The 26,698-nt window shown below is 43.0% G+C and overlaps 2 protein-coding genes, 1 long non-coding RNA gene and 1 pseudogene across 6 annotated transcripts; 3 read left to right on the forward strand and 1 right to left on the reverse strand.

Annotated features, from left to right (window-relative positions):
* The first annotated feature begins 5,326 nt into the window (after positions 1-5,326).
* On the forward strand, positions 5,327-9,264 carry LOC4333234 (uncharacterized). The gene is made up of 3 exons (XR_001544595.3): positions 5,327-5,844; positions 6,792-7,046; positions 8,997-9,264. It is a non-coding gene; the product is annotated as an uncharacterized lncRNA (long non-coding RNA).
* A 1,297-nt stretch (positions 9,265-10,561) lies between these two features.
* On the forward strand, positions 10,562-11,817 carry LOC107280307 (uncharacterized; annotated as a pseudogene).
* A 725-nt stretch (positions 11,818-12,542) lies between these two features.
* On the reverse strand, positions 12,543-19,556 carry LOC4333235 (uncharacterized). Its single transcript, XM_015775627.3, has 6 exons — positions 19,335-19,556; positions 16,023-16,262; positions 14,578-14,689; positions 14,317-14,491; positions 13,136-13,376; positions 12,543-13,056 (listed from the first exon to the last, which is right to left on the reverse strand). Exons 1-6 carry the CDS (start codon positions 19,516-19,518, stop codon positions 12,755-12,757), a joined length of 1,254 nt encoding a protein of 417 aa, XP_015631113.1. The 5' UTR covers positions 19,519-19,556; the 3' UTR covers positions 12,543-12,754.
* Positions 19,557-21,661: 2,105 nt separating this feature from the next.
* Positions 21,662-25,348, forward strand: LOC4333236 (uncharacterized). 4 transcript variants are annotated; one of them, XM_066308312.1, is made up of 7 exons: positions 21,662-22,203; positions 22,651-22,693; positions 23,052-23,128; positions 23,675-23,909; positions 24,258-24,448; positions 24,632-24,726; positions 24,979-25,348. In XM_066308312.1, exons 1-4 carry the CDS (start codon positions 21,683-21,685, stop codon positions 23,766-23,768), a joined length of 735 nt encoding a protein of 244 aa, XP_066164409.1. In that variant the 5' UTR covers positions 21,662-21,682; the 3' UTR covers positions 23,769-23,909; positions 24,258-24,448; positions 24,632-24,726; positions 24,979-25,348. The 4 variants fall into 4 exon arrangements, 1 of the variants encoding a protein (XP_066164409.1); XR_001544593.2 differs by having other exon boundaries at positions 21,728-22,203; positions 23,052-23,205; XR_010739857.1 differs by lacking the exon at positions 22,651-22,693 and having other exon boundaries at positions 21,728-22,203; positions 23,052-23,205.
* Positions 25,349-26,698: the final 1,350 nt, after the last annotated feature.

Here is a 26,698-nt window from a genome sequence, read left to right on the forward strand (position 1 = left end):
GAAGACGAACGACGAAAAGCTGAAAAGTCAGTACACCTATTTCGCTCATATATGCAAAGGGGCCGGCATGTTCCGACCTAACAAAAGCACAAAATGTGACAATGCGAAAAATAGCGAAAAGGAAATAAAGCACGTTCTTTATTAACTTCGAAAAAATAATCGAAGAATAGAAGGTTCACAACACGATACAATTCGCTTTACAAGTAAATTACATCTTCGCCCCCGTAATCACTATCCCTCCCTAAGGAATGATAAGGCAAACTAGGTTCGTCATCACTACTAATATCATACACAACCTTAAGAGGAGTAGGGGGCGATACACAGACTAAACTGTAACGACGCTGAAAGATCGTTTCCTGACGATTAGTCTTCTGATGGTTTCGCCAAAAACGAGCCATATCCTCCAAACGTCTTCTGAGGGTCTTGAATGAACAAGATCGTAATCTTCTCAGGTTCACCCGGGGTGCGCCCGCAGCCAGTTGGCAACCTTGAAAACCTTGTAGCTGCGACCGTTTATCTCCATTTCGCGATAAACAGGCCGAAATGGACATCGCACCTTCGGCAGACCCTTCATTGCCACAAATTTCTCGTTTTGACTTTGCCAGCTCCTGGAAGGGGGCCGAATGCATGACTTTCGGCGAACCCCCTGATAGACAGCGCAGAAATAGCAAAACACAGCTTACATGGTAAGAATAGGCGGAAGCAGGGGGAGGTATGGCATAATGCGAAATGAGCGAAATAAAAATATGCCAAAGACCTCGATCATCAAAAAGCAATTAAGATTGTGTCATATATTCCAAATGTACAAAAAAGCCTTTTTTAAGGTTCATCGGCAGCCTGCCGAATATACATCATTCGCCTCTCCAGGCAAACGCAAAAGAGGGAGGAAAACTACAAAAATCTAAGGAAAGGGCGGAGGGCCTCACACCTCTGGGTGATCCTGAGCATCGCCTCCAACCTCTTCGCCCGCGGCTTCCTCCTCTTCGCCCCGATCTGCCGCCTCCGCCTTCGTTAGTTGCTCCAGGAGGCACGCTTTGGCAGCGGACCGGCCATCCTTCTGCCAGAACTGTTTTCGCCACGCGCGAAGAGCTGGCGAAATGTTCTGCGCACTAATCTCCCAGTCCCCCCTTACATAGGTAGGGAACTCGGCGATGTGCTCGCAGCCGAACTGCTGCAGAAGGCCTAAGGTGAAGGCCGCCGATACACGCGCACAGCAATCGCCATACGCGGTGGCGCAGTCCGAAACCGATCCGCCAGCCTGCTGGGTCCACTCGGAGAAGTCGAAGGCTGAGGCATCCTCGGCAGGGACCCCCCGCACCTTCGCGCCCATGTCGGTAAGGCGAGGCGGAGCGTTTGGCAAGCCGTTCTTGCGGATTCGGTGATCTTCGCCTTCTCCCACGAAAACCGCTGCGACTCCTCCGCGGCGCTCGCCTCGGCCCTGCTAGCCTTCTGGCAAAGAGCCTCCATCTTCGGCTCAGTAAGGTTGTAGTAGTCGATGAGCACCGCCGAATGGGCCTTCTCTTTCTCCAGTTCGGCCTTGAGGCGATCAACCTCGGCCCAGGCCTCTTTCCCCTTGTCCAATTCGGACTGAAGGCGTTTGACTTCAGTCTTCGCCTCCTTGAGTACGCGGGCCAGGGACTCCACCTCCAGGTTCTTGCGGCTTATTTCGTCGTCCTTGGCCCGAAGACGGCTCTTAAAACCGTCAAAACGGGCCCGCACGGTTCGCTCCGTCGAACAGTGAGCCGCAAGAATCTAGATGAAAGATAGGAGCGGACGAAAAGGACAAAAGGTTAATTGCGAGACGTAAAAAAAAAGAGGGAAGAGGAAAACGAAGAAGGAAGAAAAGGCATACCCGAACCGCCAGACTTTTAATGGTGGAACACCCCTCGTCGAACTCGTTAAATTCGGTGAACAGGCTCGGGGTGCCGGCAGGCAAGACAAGATTGCTTACTCCCTCCACAAAGGGAATAAGGTCCGCCCGGGTCTCGAAGTCACCAGGGGCGAAGTGGGGCGCCGCAAGGGAATACTCCGAGGCAGATGCTTCGGCGGCCGCACACTTCCCCTTCGCCTTGACCAGCGGCGAAATGGCTGGCTTGCGCACAGGGCTCCCGAAAACCCTCGCCGCAGCCGACACGATCCGTTCGGTGGAGGCGGAAGCCCCGGCGGCGGCGCTACCGCCGGCCCCAGCAACGCCGAGCGGAGCAAGGGGAGCAGTCGAAAGGTCCAAACTGCGGCCAGCAGGTGAGGTCGGAGTCTCGTCAGAAGACTCGTCGTCACTGAAAACGCGAGCGATGTCGACGAGTCCCTTCTTTTTTGAGATCTTCTTGACCAGACCTCCTTTCGCCGCCTTGCCCGACGAGAACGCAACTAGGGCCTTCGCCCCTTCCAAATCCTTTCGTCGAAGGAGGGAGCTGTTCGACTCCACCCCGGTCTCGTTGTGACCTAGACTTGGGGTAGGAGTGTAGCCGGGCGTGTCGACGCGGTCTTCGGTCGCCTCGTTCGCGGCCTTATCGGCCACGGCCTCCACCTCCTCTTCTTCCTCTCCTTCCTCCTCGCCGTCACGTTCTTCGGCATTGTCCTCATCGTCGGCGTCGGAGTCCGACGAAGCAAGAACCCTTCGCTTCCTGGGGGCAAGCTTCACTTGTCCACGCATCCGCTTTCGCGAAGGCCCTGCATCGTTGTCGGCTTTTTGGGGATTCACCCGGGGAGGCAATTCACCGTTGTAAACCCGGTTTGCCCGCCTAGCTGCTTGTCGTGTTAGCAGCTGGCTATACTCGACGACCGAAACGTCGCCGATCATCCTGCGGGCTTCGGCTTCAGCCTGATCGAGGGTCGACACTGCAAAAGTAAAGGGTGTAGCTGTGTTAAAGGTCAGACAAGGCAAAATAACAAAGCACAGGAGTGTACAGCAAAAGAACGGTCTTACTATTCATCCCCTCAGGAAGAACCAAGTTCGGCAAACCATCAGCCTCTTCGCATTGCTCGACCGTGACCCGCCATGACTGGGAGAGGGGAAAGATGCGAAGCATACAGAACTCCTCCACCAAGCCACGGCAGCTAAGGCGGGAGCAAACCTTGCACAGTAGGACGAACCGCGCCTCCATAGCGCCGTCCACGGCGATCTTAGGCTTCCGATTCGGCGCAATCACCCTACGCCGGCACCGGAGGGCTTTTGCCGAGTCAGAACCAGCTGCGAAGGGGATGGTGTGATAGAACCACCTCGCCATCCAATGGCGGTCCCACTTCGACATGGCAGTGTTCACCGGCCAGAGATCAGACCGCTCGGGGCGAACGTTAAAGTTCACGCTCCCGAACACTGTCTTCTTCGTTCCGGCTGGGGTAATCACCGTCTTCGAGTTCACGGTGGCGAAAAATATGGCGCCGAAGAGCTCGGCGCTGGGCTCAAACCCGGAAGTCCGGCACGCCCAGTCAAAGATGGAGATCCGAACTAGCGCCGACGGACTCAGCTGTGGAAGCTCCACTTGGAAAAGGTGAAGGATCTTCGGCAACAACACGTTGCACGGAAACCATAGCCCCGCCTCAAAAAAGACGGCGAACACCACTGTCCAGTTGTCGATAGGCCTCGGCACCACGGCTTTCCCCGCGGCGAAAGCCTGCCCCTCAACCAATGCCCCAGAGCTGACCAGCTTCGCCAGCTCGACGTCGTCCACAAGAGAGACCCCCAAAAAGGCGGTGCTGTCGTCATCGACCCGGCCAGGATCCGGTCCTTTCGCCGAAGCTGGGTTTGGCTTGCGAGGGGCCATGGCGAACGGCGTATATGCGGTGGCGAAGGAAGAGAATGGGCGAAACACCTGAGGGGTCAAGAAATGCTGTGGAAGGAAGAGACGGAGGAAGAGAGTGCGCGCGGTAAAAATGGCAAGCGTACCAATGAAAAGGAAAGAGGGGTGGGAATATATAGCTCACCCAGGCGACCGTTCGCCTACCCACCAATAATAAAGCACCACGTGTCACAAGGGTAGGCGAAACGGTAAATTCCCACCGTCCGAGCGGCACAGTAAAAAGCCCATGAAGGGAAGGCCCAATACTGTTCCGTTCGGCCCGGGAAAAGAGAATATATATAACCACCAATCGCACGAGGCGAAGCGCGGCAAAATAATACCAGCCGCACAAGTAACAAACTTCATTGGCAGGGATAATGTAGGTTTCGGCAGGAGCATCGGTCGAAAGGGGGCACCACATACCATACCACATGGTTTGCACGGTCTCGGCCGAAGCTCCAATCTCACCCTTGCCTGTGAGGGGCTTGATGGCGGATGGCATGAGGCCCTTCGACCTAATCTGCCGAAACCCGTGGCAAAGGCTATGGAGCAAGAACGGCGGAAGGCGAAGAGTCGTACGAGTGCCTTGCCAGGCCAGAGGCGTCTCGGGCGAAGGGTGCAAGGCGAAGACTACCTGCCGAAGGAAGACGACTTCGCCATGGCAAGTTAGCCCCGCGAGGGTCGAGGAAGCCTTTCCGGCCCATCAAGCCTAAGGGCTATAGGGCCGGCGATCGCCAGACGGCCCATTAGGGGCCCATGAGCCCCTATAACATTATGTACCCCTGTAAATGTCCCTTTCGTAAGGGTAATCATGTAAATTCCCCTGTACAACCTAAACCCTAGTAGTAATAACCTGTAATGGGGCTATAAATAGTCCCCTAGGGCCATGTAACAGGGGGATCCCCCAAGTGAAATTCAAAACTTAATACACTTCGTTTTTCCAACCATCGTTGAGTAACCACGTCTTTCGACGTATGCAGTTGTCGTTTCGACAACAATAGAAAGTCTATATAGAAAGTTTCATAGTAAATTGTTCATTTAAAAAAAATCCGTCAACATTTTATTATTTCTAGTAAAATTTATACATTTAACTTTCTAACTGCAGATGCAATTACTATATAAAGTTTTACATATACAGAATTTATATATATATAATTTACATATACAAAGTTTATGTATATATAATTTACATATATAAATTCTCTATATAAAAAGTTGAAAGTTTCCACGGAAACTGAAATGCTATAAAAACTATAACGGAAAAAATGAAATCGGATAAAAAGAAAGTGAAAAAACACAGAAAGAATACTTGTAACAGATTACGAAACAATCGCGTAAAAGAAGGAAAAAGAAAACTGAAAACATATAAAAATACGTAAAATCTAATTCAAGATCGCTCTCGATTTCGTCGTATCGCCCGACACGCGGGAGAGCCCAGCGCGTTGGCGTAGCCATCCGATCCAGGCGCGGGCGGAGCTGAGAAGATTCCCGAGTGGAAGCCACGTGGCAGACTCCGGTACACCCAAGAGAGACCGACACTCCAACACAGTTTCTTCCCCCAAATCCCACTGCGAATTTCTCTCACAAATCAGGCGACGGCGAGTCTTTCTCCCACAAATCCGGCGAGGGCGACGACGATTGTGGGCTTCTGCTGTGGCGTGGCGACTGCTATCGTCGAGCATTCCTCATCCCGTCCCCTCGAGCGCTCCAAAATCCGGTAAATGCAATGACGATTTGGTGGATTCCGCGATGCCATCGACGACGGCGTCGGCGCTCGAACAACCTGGTGGTGCTGGAGCCGGTGGTGGGGTTCCACCGGCCGTTGCGGCACCCGGCCGTGCTCTCCTAGCACATGACCATGGCGCAGGTCGCCGACACCGTCGCGCTCCACCCCTGGCTCCTCGACCTCCTCCCGCTCCTCATCGTCCTCCTAATCTCCACCCACGTCCTCGTCCTCGTACATACTTCTCCTAGCCGAGAGAGCTCAAGGCCCCCGAGCGGCAGCTCAGTGTTGGTCCCGTGCCCGTCCGGAGCCCCGTCAGTGCAGGGCCAAGCTTTGAGAGAGGTAAAGATGCAGTGTCTTCCATTTCGTCTTGGATCTAGTTCGTTTATCATCAGCACCTCCCAAAAAAAACTGCATTTTTTCTTAGTTTCAGACAATTATTCTGATAGCTGATTGCAAGTGTTGCTTCATAAGTGCTTGCAAGTATTTCATTGTTTTTCATCACTTCTCTATCTCTCTTTTCTCTAGATGGATTATCTTGTTTTGTTCCTGGGCTCGCGAATGAAATATTTGTTGTGAAACACAGCGACTTTTGGTCTCAGTTATTTGTTACTGCTTGTTGATTTTACCCGAGGTTAATTAAGTCACTGAACTCTTGTGAGCAAACTTTGGTGATGACGATTATGTTAGTTGCTTTGCTGTATGTGACCATTACCTCTAGCCTTCGCTAACCATTCTCTATTAGCAAAAAATGTTCAGAGTACTCGTAGTCAGAGCTTATGTGAATCTATATTAACCCTGAAAATTAGGCTGCTCCTAGATTAGCAGCATGTTGGTCTAATGGGCCATATTCAAGCTCAATCAGCAAATAAGTAGGGACTTGGTCGGGTTCCAAGGTAGCAGGCTTATAGGCCTCAGTTTCTGCCTGAGTTAGCAGACTTCAAATATGCAGTTATGTAGGTCTAAACCTCCTACCTATTCTGGTGAAGTCTGGTCTGAAGATGATGAGTTCTAGGTTGTGTAGAATAGTAATTAAATCCATATTTGGTCCCTGTAATATGATTATTAATCTTGGTGTACAATCACTATAGCTCAATCATCTTCTTTTCAAGTTTCGGATGCAGATAATCATATACATGATGCAAAGTTTTTGTATTTGAGAAGTAATTTTATCAATTTTCAAAAGTAACTTGCATGCCACTGAGAAGTAATTTTACATATTATAGAAGTAATTTTCTATAAACCTGCTTCAAGTACTGATTGCTTTTCACTTTTCCTTTTTCTTGCAGTTACTACATCTAGAGAGGAATCAGGGAAAACTAAGTGAATACAAAACTAGGATGGTTAGACTAAAGCCAAAGGTACCTAAACTTATGTTTGGCAACATTGATAAGGGTTAACAAGTAATGAAACAATCAATACCGCGCTGCAACTAACGAGAAAAACTGAAAACCGGAAGAGAGTAGTACAACATGGAAGAAGAGAGATTTGAGAGAAGATTATGTAGAAGATGTAGAGCATCCTTGCTCAAAAAAGTGCAAAAAGTAAGTATTAAACAACCAACTTTTTTCTGTTTTTTTGTTTTACTGTAGAAGTAACTATCCATGTTACATAAGTAACTTAATATGTTCTAGAAGTAACTTAACATGTTATGAAAGCAACTTTACATGTTGCAGAAGTAACTTTATATGTTGTAGAAGTAACTTTACATGATGTGGAAGTAACTTTGCACGTTGTAAAAGTAACTTATATAGTATAGTGCAACTAATAATACTTTAGTTAGTTTTATTCCGGTTTCATAAAGGATGCCAATGTGTTTCTTTTTATTTTCATACATTGGTGCAAGAAAATGCTAGAGCTTCCCCTATGGAAATTACAAAGTTGTATGCCCACATGAGTCTTGAGCAGAAGAGTATGATAAATACGGTAGCCTTCTCTCGGCTCTTAGATCTTTGAGGGTCTGAGTTTATAGCTGCATGTTTTCATAGCATTGCAACTAAGTTTAATAATTGTTATTTTCAAAATTTACTGGGAAGTAACTTTTATGTTTTAAGGAAGTAACTTTGCATGGACTTAGAAGTAACTTTTTGTGGAAATTCATTCTGATATGTAACTCAGCCGATACTTATGCCTTAAACTCAAAGTAACTTAAATATTTTATGGGAAATAATTTACATGTTGCAGAAGTAACTTTATATGTTGTAGAAGTAACTTTACATGATGTGGAAGTAACTTTGCACGTTGTAGAATTAACTTATATAGTATAGTACAACTAATAATACTTTAGTTAGTTCTATTCCGGTTTCATAAAGGATGCCAATGTGTGTCGTTTTATTTTCATACATTGGCTGCAAGAAAATGCTAGAGCTTCCCCTACGGAAATTACAAAGTTGTATGCCCACATGAGTCTTGAGCAGAAGAGTATGATAAATACGGTAGCCCTCTCTCGGCTCTTAGATCTTTGAGGGTCTGGGTATATAGTTGCATGTTTTCATAGCATTGCAACTAAGTTTAACAATTGTTATTTTCAAAATTTACTGGGGAGTAACTTTTATGTTTTAAGAAAGTAACTTTGCATGGACTTAGAAGTAACTTTTTGTGGAAATTCATTCTGATATGTAACTCAGCCGGTACTTATGCATTTTCCCGTTTTAACTTTTTAATGCGGTATCATAAAAGATGGAGATGAAGCTTAGTGGAGTATAAACAACATTAGAGATAAAGTTGCAAAATGTTATATTCAATCAACTTAAGGAATAAAGTGCATTTTTAGACAAGATTTATAGAACATACATATATATATATATATATATATATATATATACATATATATATATATACATATATACATATATACACATATATATATATACACATATATATATATACACATATATACATATATATATATATACATATATATATATGTACATATATATATGTACATATATATATATGTACATATATATATATGTATATATATATATATGTACATATATATATATATGTATATATATATATATGTACATATATATATATATGTATATATCTATATATGTATATATATATATATGTATATATGTATATATGTGTATATATGTATATATGTGTATATATGTATATATGTGTATATATGTATATATGTGTATATATGTATATATGTATATATATATATATATGTATATATATATATATATATGTTCTATAATGCACTTGAAGTAATTTTAGTAACTTAAAGACCAAACGAATGTATAAATATCAGAATGAAAATTCTGAGAGGTTATTGAGGTGAAGTCTTAGGGTATGGATCCATAGCTAATGTAACTAAGTTTCTTGTTAACCATTGTAGTATTTCAAAAGTGATTGGTAAGTAACTTAAATATTTTATGGGAAGTAATTTTCATGTTTTGATGAAGTAATTTTATATGTTTCTAGAAGTAATTTTCTGACCTGTAACTTATGTCATGTTACCCTTTTGACTTTTTTTGATGCAGTGTTAGAAAAGGAGATAGCTTACTCAATTGTAAACATCCGAACTAAAATTCATTTTAGGGACTCAAAGAAAGAGAAAAAGGAAGATGCAGCTTAGTGTATGAAGTCCAATTTGAGGGGTTGTTTGTGGTTTTTTTTTTTTCAAGAATTCATCACAGATCTATGAATTTGTGGGGAATATAAGCTTACATGTGAAGTTTGTGATTTGGGTATGCTTTTTTTGATGGACCTCAAATTTGAATTTGGGTATGAAACCCTAGACCTTCTCTACTTGTTCCTAATCTCTTCCTCTTTGTGTTTTGATTTCTATTTTCAATCATTTGTTTAATAGAGGCACTATTCATCGCCTGCACCTCAGTTCAGAATGGGGAACACATACCACCTTTTTTATAGAAGCATCACGCGTGTGGGGAAAGGAACGTGCCGTTTCTTTATTTCGGCAAGGTGTGTATGCGTGGGGAAAAAAGTGCGCTCCTATTTTTGGAAAGTTTGGCGTCGCGCGTTAGGACTATTGCGGTACCGCGCGCGGAGTAGTCGCGTCCATGAAAGTAGCGTTCCCTCTTCTAACTGATTCGTGTGATCTAGTGATGGCGAACATTCGCTAACTACCCTTTTCGGGCTTTGATAGCCTGATTTTTTTTTTCTCTAGAACACGTATACTCAGCAAACCGAATTGAATAAGATTTTCTTGCCGTGCTCTACAGCAATACCTACACGACCTGCTGCTGTTGCTCGGCGTCTACTGCTATCAAACCGATCAAATCGATCGGCTTCAACGCAGACAACGACGACGCCGGCTATGGTGCAGATGTAAATCGAATAGCAACAGCTATGGATTTGTGTAGATTGATTTCCTGAATAACCACAAAATCTTGCCGCCGAATAGATTAATTCGGCGCTTTCTCTGATGATTAATATGTAGATTAATTTCGGCCTTATGGATGGCCAGAAGTTTCGATTTCCAACGTAGTCGCCAAAAATCGTGTTGGCAACTTTTTGTGACAAGTCGATAAACACGATCGCAGCACCTAAACGCCAACCACCTCGATTTAGCCAAAAGGCCAAATCAAGATGGGTTTTGTAGAAAACGGCTAAACCGGCTAGCAGAGCCGATTTAGAGATCAAAATCAGCCTCTATGCCAATTTAGATCAATACGAGGATAACTACCCGTCTCGTGAGCAAAACGGAAGTTTTTCAGCATAAACCCACAAAGAGGTGTCGCACTCTCGCAGCGGCGGCGGACAATCGACAAAGATGAACTAAAATTAAGGTAAAATAGAAAACATGGCTGAAAAGTAAAAAAAAAAAAAGAAAAAGCGATTCATTCAAGTAGATTGTGTGTTCAGGGGATTACAATTGAACTGACCTTGTCCCTTAAATAGGGGTTGGTCTTGCCCTCTACAAACCCTCCTCCACGTCCAACTCGGGATATAAACCAAAGGAAACCCGAAACATGCTTTCCCAAGCAAGGAAACCCAAGACCCGACGAAAACAGACTCAGGCTCGGACCCTCACGGTCTGACCGGCCACATACCTGCGGTCACACCGGAATTTAGGCCGCGGTCAGACCGCCCACATACCTCCGGTCTGACCAGCACTGTGAAGGAAACCCGGCACTTTCCAAACGTTGGCAATTTTCCCCTATTTCGTCCATAGGTGCTAAATTTTGGTGTAAACAACTTGGTCATGGCTGGCTGTGGAGGCCAGGAGGAGACAGATGTTGTGCATGTGTTGCTGCTGCTGGTACTGTTGAGGCAGGGGAGTTGCTGGACTTGGTCTAGGGACCGGGACCATATGCCACCGAGCGCTGTTGCTTGCTCGTATTTTTTTTCCCGATTAGAGATCGGGTTTGCGTCGCAAAATGCCTCGTCGACATCTACGCGTCTCCGACATCGGCATCAACTCCGGCTTCAACTTCGTCGTTCCGCTGTGTGCAACATCGGCTTGATCACCCGTTCAAGTGCCCGGCTACGGCGACACCTTGCCGCCGATCATCTTCGGCTATGCGTCTACGCCATCAAGCTTCGGGTTGCCGCTACGTCGCCCCCCTTGGGCCATAGTGCCGTTGCCTGTGGTCAACACCTCCACTGGTTGTTGCAATGCTGAGAGGTGCCCTCCTCAGCATGGCTACATCACCGATCAACTTCTCACCGCTGCATCGACATGGAGCTGTAGCTGTGTTGCCCTCTCGGACCGCAGCTTCGCCACTTTCGTCGTCTTCATTGCCGTTCGCGCATTGACAACCTCGTTGTGCACACTGGTCATTGTCAGCCGCTCAGTGTCTTCTTCCTCAACTTCGAGCATTGCCGTCGAATCTCCAAGTTGCCACCATCACCGCTCTAGGCCGGTGGTCCAGCAACCTCTACATGGCTACTGACGTCGCCGTCTAGGCCGTTGGTCCCGCTATTTTGCCTTCTTCGTTGTCCAACATGTCTCATCGCCAACGTCGCCATATCTTCCTCGACTACAGTTCGCTCTTCTCCGTCAACTGCGTGCTGCTCCGGCAATTCTCCCTCTACACAGTTCTCGCGTCGCGACCGTCCCGGATGCCTTCTTTGCTAGTCTCCTCCGACATGGCGTATGATTCATAGTGGTCTCCTGCCTCGCCCGCGCGGTATTGGCAACACCATGGCGCGTGTTCGTCCCGAGTTGTCCTCGGGTCTGGCAAACCCGGCGTGATGTCTTGTCCATCACGGTTCGATTACATCGGCTCTTCGGCGTCATCTTCCTCAACGACTACCGCGATTGTGTCACCGTCTTTGTCTCCAGCGCGTCCTCGCACACCATTGGTCCACGACGCCCTCCCGTCCGTCCATGACCACTCTACGGCGCCCCATGTGCGCCTTGCGGCTCAGCTACCTCGACATCATAGGCTTCCCTATCTCGGCTACATCGACCACGGCTACTCTACGCACGGCTTCATCGACCACGGCTCTCTCGGCTCCTTCGTTTTAGCTACATCGACTACGGCACAAAGGGCTATCATCGTGTTGAGTACTCTTGTCGGTTTTTTTTCTCCAGTCCAAGTGTTCGACGTGAACACTTGAACTGCGGGGGGATATTAGAGTATGTGGTAGTTAGAGATGTATTAGGATATGATTGATTTGTTTGGATTCCTTCCAAATCTATAATCCTTCCTTATCTCCTCCTTATATACTCCTATATATACTAGCTCCCGAGGCTCCATACAATGTGTCCAATATTTGCAGTATTCCTCTTCCCCTATACTATCCAACATCCACCGGCAAAATGCCACAATTATGGAGTGTTTTTCCCTAAAAGTTAATTTTTTGCAGTGTCCTAGGGCTAAAACCACACAATAGCAGCGTACTGTAGCAAAATTTCCCTATACATATTTAGTGTTTGACACCATTCATATTATTGAAAAAATTTACATAACTATTATTATAGTCATTTATTTTGTTATGATCTTTTTTGTCATTAAAGTTACTTCAAGCACTGTTAACCCTATATTTTTTGTGTTTACACAAAAGTGTTGAATAAAATGAATGGATATTGACACAAAATTTTCGAATGAAGCAAATAGTTAACGTTTGTCCAAAAATCAAATTGCATTAAATATTTAAAAAAACGGGAGGGCGTACATGTCAATAAGGACTTTATACATAACTACTGGCTTCCCACAACGAATAACGTACGTACGTACGTACGTACGTACGTACGTACATACACACACACAAACATATATATATATATAATTTCATGGTTTAACCACGTTTTTAACAATGCTTGACATGCCTATGAGAAGTCCCGGTCTGGAAATAGCAGGGGAGCAACAAGGGTCCAGATGTACAATGCAGCCGTAGCCCACTCAGTGCAGATGCGAACCCAAACAGTTGTCCATCCAACATCCATCAGCTCCGAGCTGTCTGAAGCAGCGCTCGTCCAGCCAGTCAGAAGCATGGCTGAATACATACTTGCAAGAGCAAAGATAACGTGAAAAAATGTATATGAATAGCTCACGGGGCGCGCATCAATTTCTTTACTGTTGCTTTTCCCCGCCTCCACGTTATCATCACCAAGTAAAGGATTCTTGATTCCTATTGCATTGTTGATTAGCAAGATAGCCAGCATGCACACAGATGGAGACTGGGTATTTGGTAATTGGCAGTTACGTACCAGATCTAGGAGATGATGGTGGCGAAAGAAATGTAGTGGAAGATCCAGCACGAACAGCAGAGTACACGACAGAGAGAACAGTTGTGAGCATCCCGAGTATAAGAGCGCTCATTGAAACCTGCTTAGAGTGTCTGTGAAGTCCGTTGCATGCATAGTCATCTGGTTCACTCGAGAGACTAGTGTAACACAGGTATGCACAGTAAACTGAAATAACAGAAGCAGGCATAACACTTCCATTGACCTGGGCAAGGAAACATTACAAGTTCACATTATTTCTTCAGGAACCAACGAAAGCAGGAGATAACTAATGTATTTGATATTTGTTTCATCAGAGGCATTCAATTCAATCCCACGTCTGTTATAAATGTAAACATAAGCGTAATCAATATTATGACCCAGTAGAAAAATATGAGTGGACCCAGCAGATCCATAGTTGGTGATAGGATTATTAGAATCACAAAATATCAACAGGAATGAACTAAATGCAGTTCAGGTTCACTATGCAAACTGACAAGACTGAATACAGCAGACTGTCATCGAGTTACAAATATGGATAGGAAGTACATCTGAGCAACATTACTAAACATTTTTATATTGTGTTGTTTAAATAAATTTATCTGCTTGGCAGCTATTACTAATAGGTGATGGTTACCAAAACACATATGTGAATATTCTTCATACTTTGTCCTAGTATACCCATAAGGAATGGTGCATGCTCAATGTCTATACTACGTTCAAAAGAGAGTAGTGGTGGTTATCGTTCTGCCACCACCACCACCACCACCACCATTGCCGTCGTTTGGGGCCTGGGAATAGTGGGGAGGGGTGCCGTAGCAAGTTAGAAAAAATGGGTAGAGTATTTATTTGAACCAAATGGTGGGAAAATAAAACTACAATAAAATATGACATTAGTAGAATATGAATAATTTAGATTCATTTTCTATTATTAGAAGCAACGGTGTAGTTTAATGTTTAGCTCCACATACATGTACAAATTATTTTATAAATGCGAGCTTATGATCAGCAAGAATGATTTTCTTTTGCTTTTGAGGCTCTAAAACATATCATGATCTAAGTAATTACTTAATTTATGTTGCAAGCACGGGCATTTATAGCTAGTTAAACCAAAAAATACAATTAGAGCGCATCATGAGAATACTTGAAGTGGGTAGAAGTGTCACCTGGGGGTGCAACGCAATTATGGCGAATGCAAAAGCAAGAATAATGGTCATGGTAATGAAGAACACATTGAGACCACAATCATGACCAGAGGGATTGAACCACGTGAAGAGCAAACCAGAGAAGGCAAATGTAGAGAGATAGCAAACCACAGTTACTACCAACAAAGCAATTTCCCTACATGAAGATTAACATACCAGAATTAGTGATAGGAAAGAAATTTTTTGGTTCAAGAATCATTGGATGGTGACTAGCGTGCACACCACTTTTGCTCATCCTTCTCAATCCATGAGTCATTCCAATTGTTTGTGAAGTCTAAAAGCATCACGACCTGCACCAGAAGAAACAAGCCGGATCCAAATTTTGACAGTACCTCTGCAATGGACAATCTTCAAATTAGAGAAACACAAGAGGCATGATGATAAGTTGATAACTGGTTCATAAGAACCAATGAAAACGTGGTACTAATATCTGGGAATATAAAAAGGAGGTTCATGTTGTGTGAACCAACAATTAACTGCAACAAGGTTAACATGTCTTACCCTAACAACCCTATTATAGTCCCAGCTAAACTCGAAGATTTTCTTTGAGATAGAGATATCCAACCCCCAAATAGTTGAAGTTGGAGTTGTACCAAACAGAGGCCTAACAAACTAATATAATTCAAATTCTTAAATAGAAATAGATTAGAACTAAAGCTAATCAACACTGCACTGTGTAATTATCTTGGCATCCTTTTGTTACTAGAAGAATAACAACCATGCAAATTTAGGCTTGTTTCAGGGTTTCAATGCATTAGCTTTCAACAATTATTGGACCTTGTTACCTACCGAACAATTAAAATTCTTGGAGTAAATTGCAATTTGCTGATGCTCCAAGCATTGTGCCTTGTATTTCACTTTGTTCCACATTTCACTGAGCATTGCACTGTACGCTTGCTCAAGCACACTAGGAGTAATCAGCCATACCTAATTTTGCTTGCAGATGCATTCTAGAGAAGATTGGCCATATCGCATAACATGTGTCTGGCTGGACTGAGTTGGACCAGACCTTACCCCTAATTTGTTTCGGGTGGTTTAAACTGCAATAACAGTCGAGGGTTGCAAAACGAAAGCATTGCCAAAACCAGGTGTATAGTGAGGCAAAAAAGATTATATACGGTGCTTACGATTTAATTAAAAATTCTAAATTCTAGAGTTTAGATAATCTTCCATCATGACATGGACTGCTGTCTGTTGGATGGTTTTAATCCAGGGTACAAGAACTACTGTTGCATATGCATGAAAGTAATAGCCAACTAAAAAAATTACATATGTATCTAACATTATTCAAAAACAAGTCTGCATATACCTTTCTATTTTGGGTAAATAGGCACTCTCTCCATGCAATTTTAGCATTGGGACCAGAGCTCACCACCAGCTCGTTACTGGCTTAGTTAAAACTAAGTAACTCAATTTAACAAGATTTCCTTTTCCAAAATCTGGTTATAGGGAAAACAGGTGCATTTCCTTCTGCAATATTTTCCCAGTCACCCACACTGCCCACCTAACAACTTACTTACCCGCACCAAAAGGCCAAAACCATTGCCATCGCTCACCCAACCAGAACTTTCTTTACATTAATAGTAGCACGCCAACAGAGAAAGGGGAAAGAATAATGGGTGTACAGTAAATCACACGTATAGATGATTAGCAAATAAAAAGCTTACCATAAATAGTAATAACAACGTTCGGCACACAGAACATAAGAACGATGAGAACAACCCAGACAACAATTTTTGCAATCCAGCCACCATGGTGCCATGCATCACGCCGGTCATTTTGGTCTTTGACACCAATCATCATCAGAGCAAATATTGCAAAAAACAAGAAGTTCCCAAGGCTGACACGAAGAACAGCATTCATTTGAAACCATTCATCCGGTTGTGTATAATCAAACGTATTTATCCCTGCAATACAGTGCAATTCACTTCAAATTTTAGCCCGCTTATATGATACTGAAAATCAATGCATCAATGGTTCCTTTTAATTGCTACAAGTCCAAGACTCAATGGTAAAATTGACCAAAAGAACTCTTGAAACTTCAATAGTTTTAAACACAAAACACATTCCCCATATCACAATATAGCACCCAGCTACATAAATAAGCAATGTTATTCACATTGATGAAAATATTTGGTCAATGCCAATGATTTATTGTTTTGGCATGTTGTAACTAGAGCTACCTACCGTCTCGAAAGAATTTCAGCGGATGGCAATAATGTCGAATATAGGTAAACAATAGAAGAGATTTCACTTACTATAGCCCATGAGTTCTGGCTACCAGAACATAAGATTTATACCTACAAATTTAGTGCCCTAAATATGCAATTCTCAACTTCAGAGACCCATGTGAAATTCCGGCACAAGTTTAGGGCCATAAAGCACAAATACTCCTGAATTACTAGTAATATGAGAATATTACTATTAATATTACACAGAAATACAAATCCAGTGCAGTAAATACATTACAGTAAAATGTTGTTTACTATTAAGATAAGAAAACACATCGACAAATACAATTCTTGGGTAGTAGGGGACCCCAAATCCTCTAAAACTAAAATCCGTATCCTATATAGGAAGGATTCTAGAGCCATTATTCCTCAGTTCACTGCTACATGACTTGTTTATATCCATCCAAATATCCCTAAGTATCCACTGGACATGCCTAAATTTAAACAAGACTACTGAATAATGAACTAGAAACATGTATGTCCATTCTAGCACTCCGCAATTATGCCTTTGCTGTGCACACAATAATAAATTCAATGTTACTACAAAAGCATTTACAAGCTAACTGAAAGAAAAGATATCATGCCAACTCATAGCTTCTCAATCTTTGTGGTTATTTGAGAAAATCCACAGATTGCAGCCCTCGGTGCATAACAAAACAACCTTCCCCTTTTCCTTCATATTAGACAAAATGAGTAAACAACGACTGCTCGTTTTATTCTAAGAAAAGTAAACTAATTTTCTTTTGATATTACAGAGGTCCATCGCATCGTGATTTTATATATATTAACTTATTATGAATATATATAATTCTTCTGTCCAGAAGGTTGTGAGTAAAGTTCAAGTTTATCACATCTGATGGTCGAAATTTTATATTCATTTTATATGTGAAGTTGGCTGTTGTGATCCATTTTTGTAAAGAACTGGATTAAGAAAACTGCTATTCATGTATGTGTTCTCCTTTCCTTGGAAGGAAGGTATTATACATCCCAGTCTCCCACTACTTGGGAAGTACCTCTCTACAGAGGGAGGTATGAAAACTAATCCCATAAGCGGGGATAGGATTGGAAATTCACCTTTGCATCTGCATCTGAGTTTTGTCAAAGAATAATATTGGAAGAGAACCTCTTATTTAGTATATCAAAGTAAGAAATGCACTAAAAGCTACTCCCTCCATCACAAAATATAACAACTTATAGCATTCAAAACTTGTCCCAAAATATAACAATCTCTCTCATACATCCTCTTCTCAACCAATCAACCAATCACAACCTTCCACCATTTAAATTATCTTCATAATTCCTCTTCTCAACCAATCACAATATCTCCCCAATTAATTCCACATACTTTCTTAATACCCGTGTCGAACTCTTATTTTTTTCGAACACGCAGAGGAGATCTGCGCATCGTTTCATTAAAAGATAGAAAGGAAGGCTGGGATGTAGGATTTAAACAAACCCCAACACCCATCAATTGAAAGTCTTATAGGAACACAACACACGCCCACTCTAAGAACAAAGATAACACATGCCAACCTGCCTAGGGTGCAAGAACTACAAGCCTTAGACAACAGGTCTTGGAGCTTCGAAGTTCAAAGCTCCCGCCAAACACCAAAGCGTGGCCTCACTGGACACAGCATGGAGCACATTCACCACACTAGGGTTTGCTCCATTGAAAACACAAATGTTTCTATGATTCCAAATCTCCCAAGTGACCAAAATAATCAACGAGTTGAGCCCCTTGCTTTTCTGCAAGCCATTCACTGTCCTTGACCACCAATTGGAGAATTTACCCGTGTCTTGGTTACAAAACGTAGAGGTATAACCCAAACTCTATATTTTGGGACGGAGGTAGTAACAAACATAAGGGTTTCACATAATCCTTGTGAATATGTCCATTTGACCTATCAACTGTTTATGTTCAAGCACAGATGCTTCAGAGTTTCTAGAGCAAAATTCACATACCCCTTGTATTATGTCATAGTTACACAAAATCACAAGGAGCACATGGCATATAACCCTGGGTATTATGGTTCTAGTGTTTCATAAAACCACACCTTTGACCAATTGATCTTTGACCACCATACTTATGAGTTCTAAAATCAAATATGGAATTTATGTATTCTTTTGATCAATTAGCCACCTAGTTAAGCATTCTTTATTTTGTTATAGTAGCAACTCAAATTAGTTAAAAGTGAGGTTTTGTGAAACTAAAACCATAATACCTAGGGTTATGTGTCACATGCCAAAACATTTCTAGTTTTATGCAACTTAGACTATAATACCTGGGATTTTCTAGAATTCACTCTACTAGGGGGGCTAACATAGATCCGTATCATTCTAGTTACAAATGACAATAACATGTGGATACCTCAGTTTCAATTTATAAAACGTTATGACATGTTGGCAACTCCTCTCCCATTTTAAGTTTACACGACGCTGGTAACAAGAACAAATTCACTATTCCATACACATGGCTGTCCCAAAAATGGATCCTCAATTTGTTTTCAGAATTGCATGCCATCAGAAAGCAAAATGACTGTGAAGCACCCGAGAATTCCCCAAATCAAATCAGTAGTGTAAAATAGCCAAAGCCTCCTATTACAACTACATTAAAAAAACATCAATTACAACATGCAGTCACAATTAGAGAAGGGGAACCCTTGAAATCAAGAGGAATCAGGACCAGATTACTAACAAGATAAGGAAGGGGATGGGATATGTGGGAGGGGAGTGGTGGTGGGCACGTACATGGGATTTGCTTGAGGAGAGGCGTGGCGAACTGGCGCATGAGGAAGGAGAGTATTAGGGAGGCCGCGAAGAGGCCGCAATAGGCGAGGCGAGCGGAGCGGCGGGAGATGGCGGACAACGCCGACGCGCACAGGTTGCAGGTGCAGCCCGCGCAGGCGGACGCCAGGCACGAGGCGCACCACATGTCCTCCTAATCTCCGGTGCCCCGGCGGCTCTTCCGCTACTGATGGTCGTGACGGCTTCCGATTTATTCGTACAAAGCAGCTGATCGAATCTACCAGCACGGGCCCCATTTTTTTATGGGACAATTTCGTTTTTCCCCACTTTCATCTCCAATATTGATTTTGCCCCTATTTTTTAGGTTTTCGGTTTTTGCCCCACTTTTTTCACTGAAAGAGGCGTTTACCCCTACATTGAATGGAAGTTAGTGGGACCGGGTATATGGCAGTAAAAAAAATAGAGAAATAAATGAAATATTTTTTTTCGAATTTGTGTTTTACTTTTTTACCCCTGGCACTAGTCTAACAAATTCCGTCGGCGGCGGCAAGCGGCGGCCAGGCGGCTGCGAGAGGGACAGGCGGCGGCAGCGATGACCAGGTGGCGAGGGGTGGCCAAGCGGCTGCGAGCGGCGGCCAGGCGGCGGGGAGAGGGACAGGCGGCGGCGGTGGCCAGGCGACGATGGAAGGCTAGGGCGCAGCTCCTCCCGTCGGCGGTGGCAAGCGACGGCCAGGCGGTTGCGAGCGGTGGTGGCGACCAGGCGGCGGCGGCGGCGGCGGCGGCTAGGGGGCAACTCCTCCCATCGGCAGCGGCGAGCGGCGGCCAGACGGCGGGGAGAGGGTAGGCAGCAGCGGTGGGGGCACGGGAGAAACGAAGAGGAGACATCGTCACCGTCGTCGTCGTCGCCACCACCAAGCTCCTTGCCGGCGGCCACCACCTCGTGTCCTCGCCCCTCTTGAGATTGTACCGATGGGAGAGGGGGTATAAATGTCCTATTTAACATCGTTAACTTCTCCATCCAAAACAGGGGCAAAAGCCTCTTTCGGTTCAAAAAAAGTGGGGGCAAAAACAAAAGCCCTAAAAAGTAGAGGCAAAATCAATATTGGAGATGAAAGTGGGGGCAAAAACGAAATTGTCCCTTTTTTATTTATAATCCATTAATTAATAAGGGTGAGGCTATTCTATACCCCTCCCCTTCAACAAGGCCCAACCCACCTCCCCTTCTTTCATTGGGCTCATAACCCACCTCCCCTCTTCTCCTGAAGGGTCTAACCCACCTCCCCCTTCTTTCATTGGGCTCATAACCCCCCTCCCCCTGAAGGGCCCAACCCACCTCCCCCTTCTTTCATGACTTATAATCCACCTTCCACCCAAATCAAAGCATGGTCAAAGGACCTCAAATCACTGCCACGTCAGTTAAACCCGGATGCTAACTTCCTTCCACGTGCACCTATTTGATGTCCTCGTCTCGTATAAACAGAGCAGTAATAGGATGACCACCATGCAGTAACGTTGTAAGTTACTTGCAGTAACACTGATGAAATATAGTTAAAATATATTTATGACGGATCTAGTTTTGTAGAGCTCATTTTTTAAAGCATTACGGTGTAAACGGTTCAAAAATATAATATGGTGTGAGAGATATCATTGTTTAAAGATGAGAATTCAAAAAGATATCACTTGCACCTACCTTTACTAGTTCAAGGTGGGTGGTAGGTCTTGTATCTGTGTTCGATTGTTACCACATGTTATTGTAGTAACACTATTAAAAAATTGCAGTAACAAGCAATGTTACTGTAAAAATTATAAATTATAGTTGTTATTACACACATACGGTAACGTCATGATGGAATGGTAGTAACTCACAATGAAAAGTGGTAACAATAATGGTTTAGTATTACTACTTATGGAGAGAGAAATTTTAAAAGACCAATCTTCGAGAAGAAATGTTAGTAACACATTTGGTTACTGTGAAAACACCTAAACTGTTATTACTCCACAGGACACACAAAGTTACATAGTTGTAGGAAGCTAAGTACATGTGTTATTATCTTTTCTCTTTTTTCTAGAAAACTAAAAAATAAATTGGTAAATTCAAGACATGAACATCGCTAAGTACATGTGTTATTATCTTTTCTCTCTTTTTTAGAAAACTAAAAAATAAATTGGTAAATTCAAGACATCTATATCTATACTTCTATACTAATATAAAAAGGAGAAGTTGCACCCTTCCAATGCTACAGGCCAAATCATCTGTATCAATCCGTACCGTGCATCCTCAAATCATGTAAATCTCCACCGTACTATTTCACCACGTCACCACGCGAATACACAGCCTCTCCACGTGTGCGATGGACTGCACTGGATCTCAATTCACGTGGGACGGTGCGAGGACTACGCCTCTCCACTCGCGTCTAGGTTATCCTCTCCTCCTCCTCCTCCTCCTCGCTCCTCGCATGGCACCGCGTCGCTGCAGCCTCACCGGAGCCGTCTTCTTTGCCAGCCGCCGCCGCCGCCTCCGTCGACCCCTTCCGCCGCCGTCGACCCCTTCTGCCCCCGCTGCCACCGCCGTCCCCTTCCGCCGCTGGACACGCCAGAGCCGACTTCTTCGTCGCCATCGTCCCATCGCTCCTCCTCTCATCCTCCTCGCCTCCTCGCTCCTACCCGCATGTACTAACGCCGCGCCACCGCAGCCTCACCAGAGCCGGCTTCTTCGCCAGCCGCGGCCGCCGCCACCACCGGCCCCTTCCACCGCCATCGCCACCGCCGCCGCGCACTCCACAGCTAGCAGCCGTGGTCTTCCCCATCGGCCGCGGATGGAGCCGACGTCGTCCCCATCCGGCGCCGCCGTCAAACTCCATCGCTGCCACAGGTTACTTGCATACTGAAAAACTGAAAATGTCTGCAAATTTTTCAATGACTTACATTTTGTGACATACTGAAAATGTCTGCCAAACTGCCACAGGTTATATTTTGTGAATTTTTCAATGACTTACATTTTGTGTCTTACTGAAAATGTCTGAAAAAGTGTGCCAAACTGCCACAGGTTATATTTTGTGAATTTTTCAATGACTTTGAATGTGGCTCAAATACATTCTGTCTTTGATTCCACTTTAATTCCCCTATTGATGTCAACAACATGTGACCATGTGAACTATCTCCAGTGGTTGAATTATCTCCAGGAAATGTACTTGAATGTCTCTGGTTAATCTAACTAATAATTCACAGCAGTTATACATTTTACTGAATCAAGTATGTGCAGTTTCACATAATAATTTGCAGTACATGTGTTTGATTTGATGCACGTTATCTTCAATAGGTCCAGAAGGCTGGAGCTACACAATCAGCTAGGTCTTACCATGGTAAATTGTTTCCGGTTATTCTCAATTGCCGTTCGGTGGGCTCAGGATAACCGATCGAAATTAGAGTTGTGATAGTTGATTTGCGGGTCTATGGAGGGGAATGTGGGGTTTGCGCTCATGATTTGGAGGGGGTTTCTGTTCGGTTCATGCACCAGCCTCCTATAGTGTCTTTGTTAGATTTATCTTATTTGCGCACATAATGCAAACCATTTAGGTTTACGGTGGTCGTTGGACAGAAGTAGAATGTGTTTACCCATCGGCGTGCCCAATGCCCACCTACGTCTATTTTCTTGTTAGCGAGGATATCGATCAATTGACTGCTCAATTAATCAATTCATCTATTGTGTGGGTTATTCAGGTCAATCGGCTCCTCCCCTCAGCCCACTTCCATGGTCAATGCAGTAAGCTCTACATCCGGACCTACTGCAAGGCCAGGTCAATACACTCCATATTTTGCTTCATTTGCAAATCGGTTTTGCAGCTAACTAATTGGATGAGAACAGATGTCACATGTATGTACTGCTCATATATCTTGATATCATCTCGATCTCGCAAAATTTTGATGGTTTGCTTCTCAAATTGTTTTTTACTGCTCAATGTATTTTTTGTATTCTGTTTTATAGCGATTTGTCATATACTTCTAATAGATCTCAACCTGTATTGCTGATGGTTGCTTCTTCCAGCTCAATGCTTTTTCTCCCTGTATTCCATACTCCTGATTTGTCATAGGTTTGGAGATCTCAAATGCTTCACTATATGACAACATGTACAGTTCAAGCTGAATAGTTTACAGAGGAACATAATAGTAGCTGTCTAGGATTGGAGATAATTTCTGAACCTCAAGACCTCATTTTTTCTACATATACGGCCATTACGATTGTTTAGCTGTATATTAATGTTTAGTTATATATGATTGTTTAACTTAATTATATGCTTACCAAATTGCTTTGAATTTTATCCAAATTCCACTTGGAACATCAGGTCAGCAGCCGTCAACAGGTGCAATGAGGACAAATTTGTTTGGCCAATGTTAAATTCACTCGACATATTTTCAATAGAAATTTTATTTGTTTAATTCTGTTCATCGAGCCGTGCCCCGCCGTTGGTCATTGTCGTCATGCATTGATACACTATAGTCGCCAGCCAGACTTGTGAGCGCGACGGAGGGAGCACGCCACTCTTCAATCTCTACCTCCAGCGGCGACCCTCACCAATGGTAGGAGCAGTTGTGTCCTCCTCCCCCTCCTTACTGTGCTTTATTTGGGGATCCATTCATGATACATCTCAGTCTCAGGTTCTCCCAATCTATTGAATCACATGCATCTTTCCTTTCCTTTGGATTCAAATTTCTTTTAGGTCTTGGCACTTTAGTTAACTAGGAATTTCTGCAATGTTGAGCGATTTGGGTGTTTCAGTGGCATATCTTAGTGGAACTCAGTAGTTAATGTCTTGCTCAGTTTGCTTGTAAATTAGACAGACTTCACTGAAGTTGGTCTGAACTGTTTACTCTCACAAAATTACAATTTGAGTGTTTGCATCCAAACTATATTTATGTAATTTACAGCTGAAGTAGCTCCAGTGAAACGTAATTTCATAATGCATCGAGAATACCTTGTGGAGTTATTACTGGTCGCATGGGTGAATGAACTCATCACAAGCATTGGCATCAATCAAGTTCATGTTCCCTCTGGAACTACTAAGGAAAAATTCATGACAACAAAGTTTATACCTGACAACCACTGCTCGGTGGATAAGGTGAGAAGCAGCAAAGATTTTGATTTCTCCTTTAATATAAATTATTTTGTTTGGTTGAAATATTTGTATACTCCCTAAAATTTATTCCCACTATTATTCAAGCTTGAAGCCTCGAATGCTGTTCACTAAAGGAAAGACATGCCATGAATGTTGTATAATCTATTTTCTCCTTTGGTTTTCAAGGTAACTGCTACATTGAGAGAGACTGGTCTTCAATCATCAAATTTGATTTCTTGGTATTGAAATACCAAAAGCAATGACAAGCAATGAATAGTCAGGTGAGGTTACTTCTGTATTATGGTTAAATGCACTGGCTGTTTCCTTTAAGCTAGGTTTCTATCAATTTTACTTGAGGACACGTTTTGGTTTAAGCAAGCAAATTTTCTTGCTAAATTTCTCTATGCAGATATATTCCTTTAGAAGAAAAATTCTGCAACATTGTTTGGATGGATATACATGCTCCACCAGTTGTTCTCCCATGATCAGCAGTAGCTTGATGATTTGACTCTTGAACTTTCCTTTTTTTTCAGGTGATATGTGAGGTTTTGCTTCCATAGGTTGATGGCTTGGTGATTGAGGATGCAGTAATTTGTAGTGACATCCATGTTTTGGCTTCATTAATTAGGAGGAACCAAAGCTGCAAAGGAGGTTTTTGAGCTCATGATGTCACAGTTTTACGTACTTCTTTGTGTCACAGTTGTCAAACTGACGTCTCAATATTTTCTTGCGAACGAAGCTGACCTCTTAGGCAATAGTTTTTTTCCCTTACTGTGAATACATCCGTCCAATTCCTCTTCAAATTGGGCTCGATTGCAATAGTTGTTTTTTACATGAATTCATTTGAACTGATGTTGTGCTCTGATATAATTGTGCACTTAAAAAATTCTATATTCCCTATGACATGATTGTGTTATGTGCGCCCATTTTTCACATGGTATTTACACTTGTAGGGTTTTGTCAAACCATATACATCAAATGCACAATGGGGGTAATTGTATAGTATTAAACCATATATAGCAAATTCATCCCTGGACAGAACTGACAGTGAAACATGTTGATTACCTTAACCCTTAACTGAATTATTGTTTTTATCCGGTGGTCGCAAATTGTTATGGTGAGGGGATATAGTTGCTTATTTATGATGAAATTAGTTGCTATGATTTAAATGGTGGTGGCACTTGCAAAAGTTTCTTTCAATGAAGTGAGTACTGAAACTTCTTTTAGACGGTAGCGGAAACAAAAGGGACCAAGGAGGGTTTTTTCCTTGTTCTTCACCGAAGAAGTCCCTCATTTGTCACTTATTTTTCATGTTAGTTAGAATGAATTTTTTGTTTTTAACTATTAATAAAATTGAATAAATAAGTTTAACATGACGTGCATTGCACGTGCACGATTACTAGTGAACCCATAATCTCATAGTTCATAGCAAGCTCTTCTAACCAATCCATCCAATGCTATTCTAACCAATCCATCCAATGATATTATTTGTTTTAAGGATTATTGCTTGTTTCTTTTGTATCTCACTTTGTGAGAAAGAAATATGGTGACTGATTCTAATCTCTTTCACTCCCAAAGTAGAAGAAAAATAGATATGTTATTAAAAAACTCATAACAAGTTACTATGTTTCAGTAGTAACATCATCGTATAAGTAAAGTAACACGTCACGTTGCTATAAAATACTGTACTTTTGATAGTAACATCGTGGTGAAACGGTAGTAAACTAGGAATCAAAACAAAAATATATGAGTTAAAAGTCTACATGCTAACCATATATTTGTTACTGCACAAAAGTGTAAGTGTTACTACATGGCAGATACACATTACCACAACTTTATGCAGTAACATTATTCAAGAATTGCAGAAGACGCTTTGTTACTGTAAAACTTATAATATTTACCACACTTTCATAGTAACGTCATGATAGGATTGTAGTAACGTACAACAGATAGTAACAACACTTATGATATACTCCCTCCGTTTCAGAATATAGCAACCTAGAATGGAATGAGACCCATCCTAGGAGGGAGTAGTATTACTACTTGTGGAGAGTTAAATTTCAAAAGACCAATCTTTGAAAGTTCTCTCTACCCTTGCCCTATGAGTAAACCGAGCCAATTCATCTCTCTATATGTTACTGCACCTTTTTTTTCTTACTATACATATTCTTGCCATAACGTTATCAAATAATCGCAGTAACACACTATGTTACTATGAAACTTATAACCCTTATTCTATGCCCCCTCCCTCTA

This window comes from Oryza sativa, chromosome 3 (genome assembly GCF_034140825.1).
Source record: "Oryza sativa Japonica Group chromosome 3, ASM3414082v1".
Classification (NCBI taxonomy): domain Eukaryota; kingdom Viridiplantae; phylum Streptophyta; class Magnoliopsida; order Poales; family Poaceae; genus Oryza; species Oryza sativa.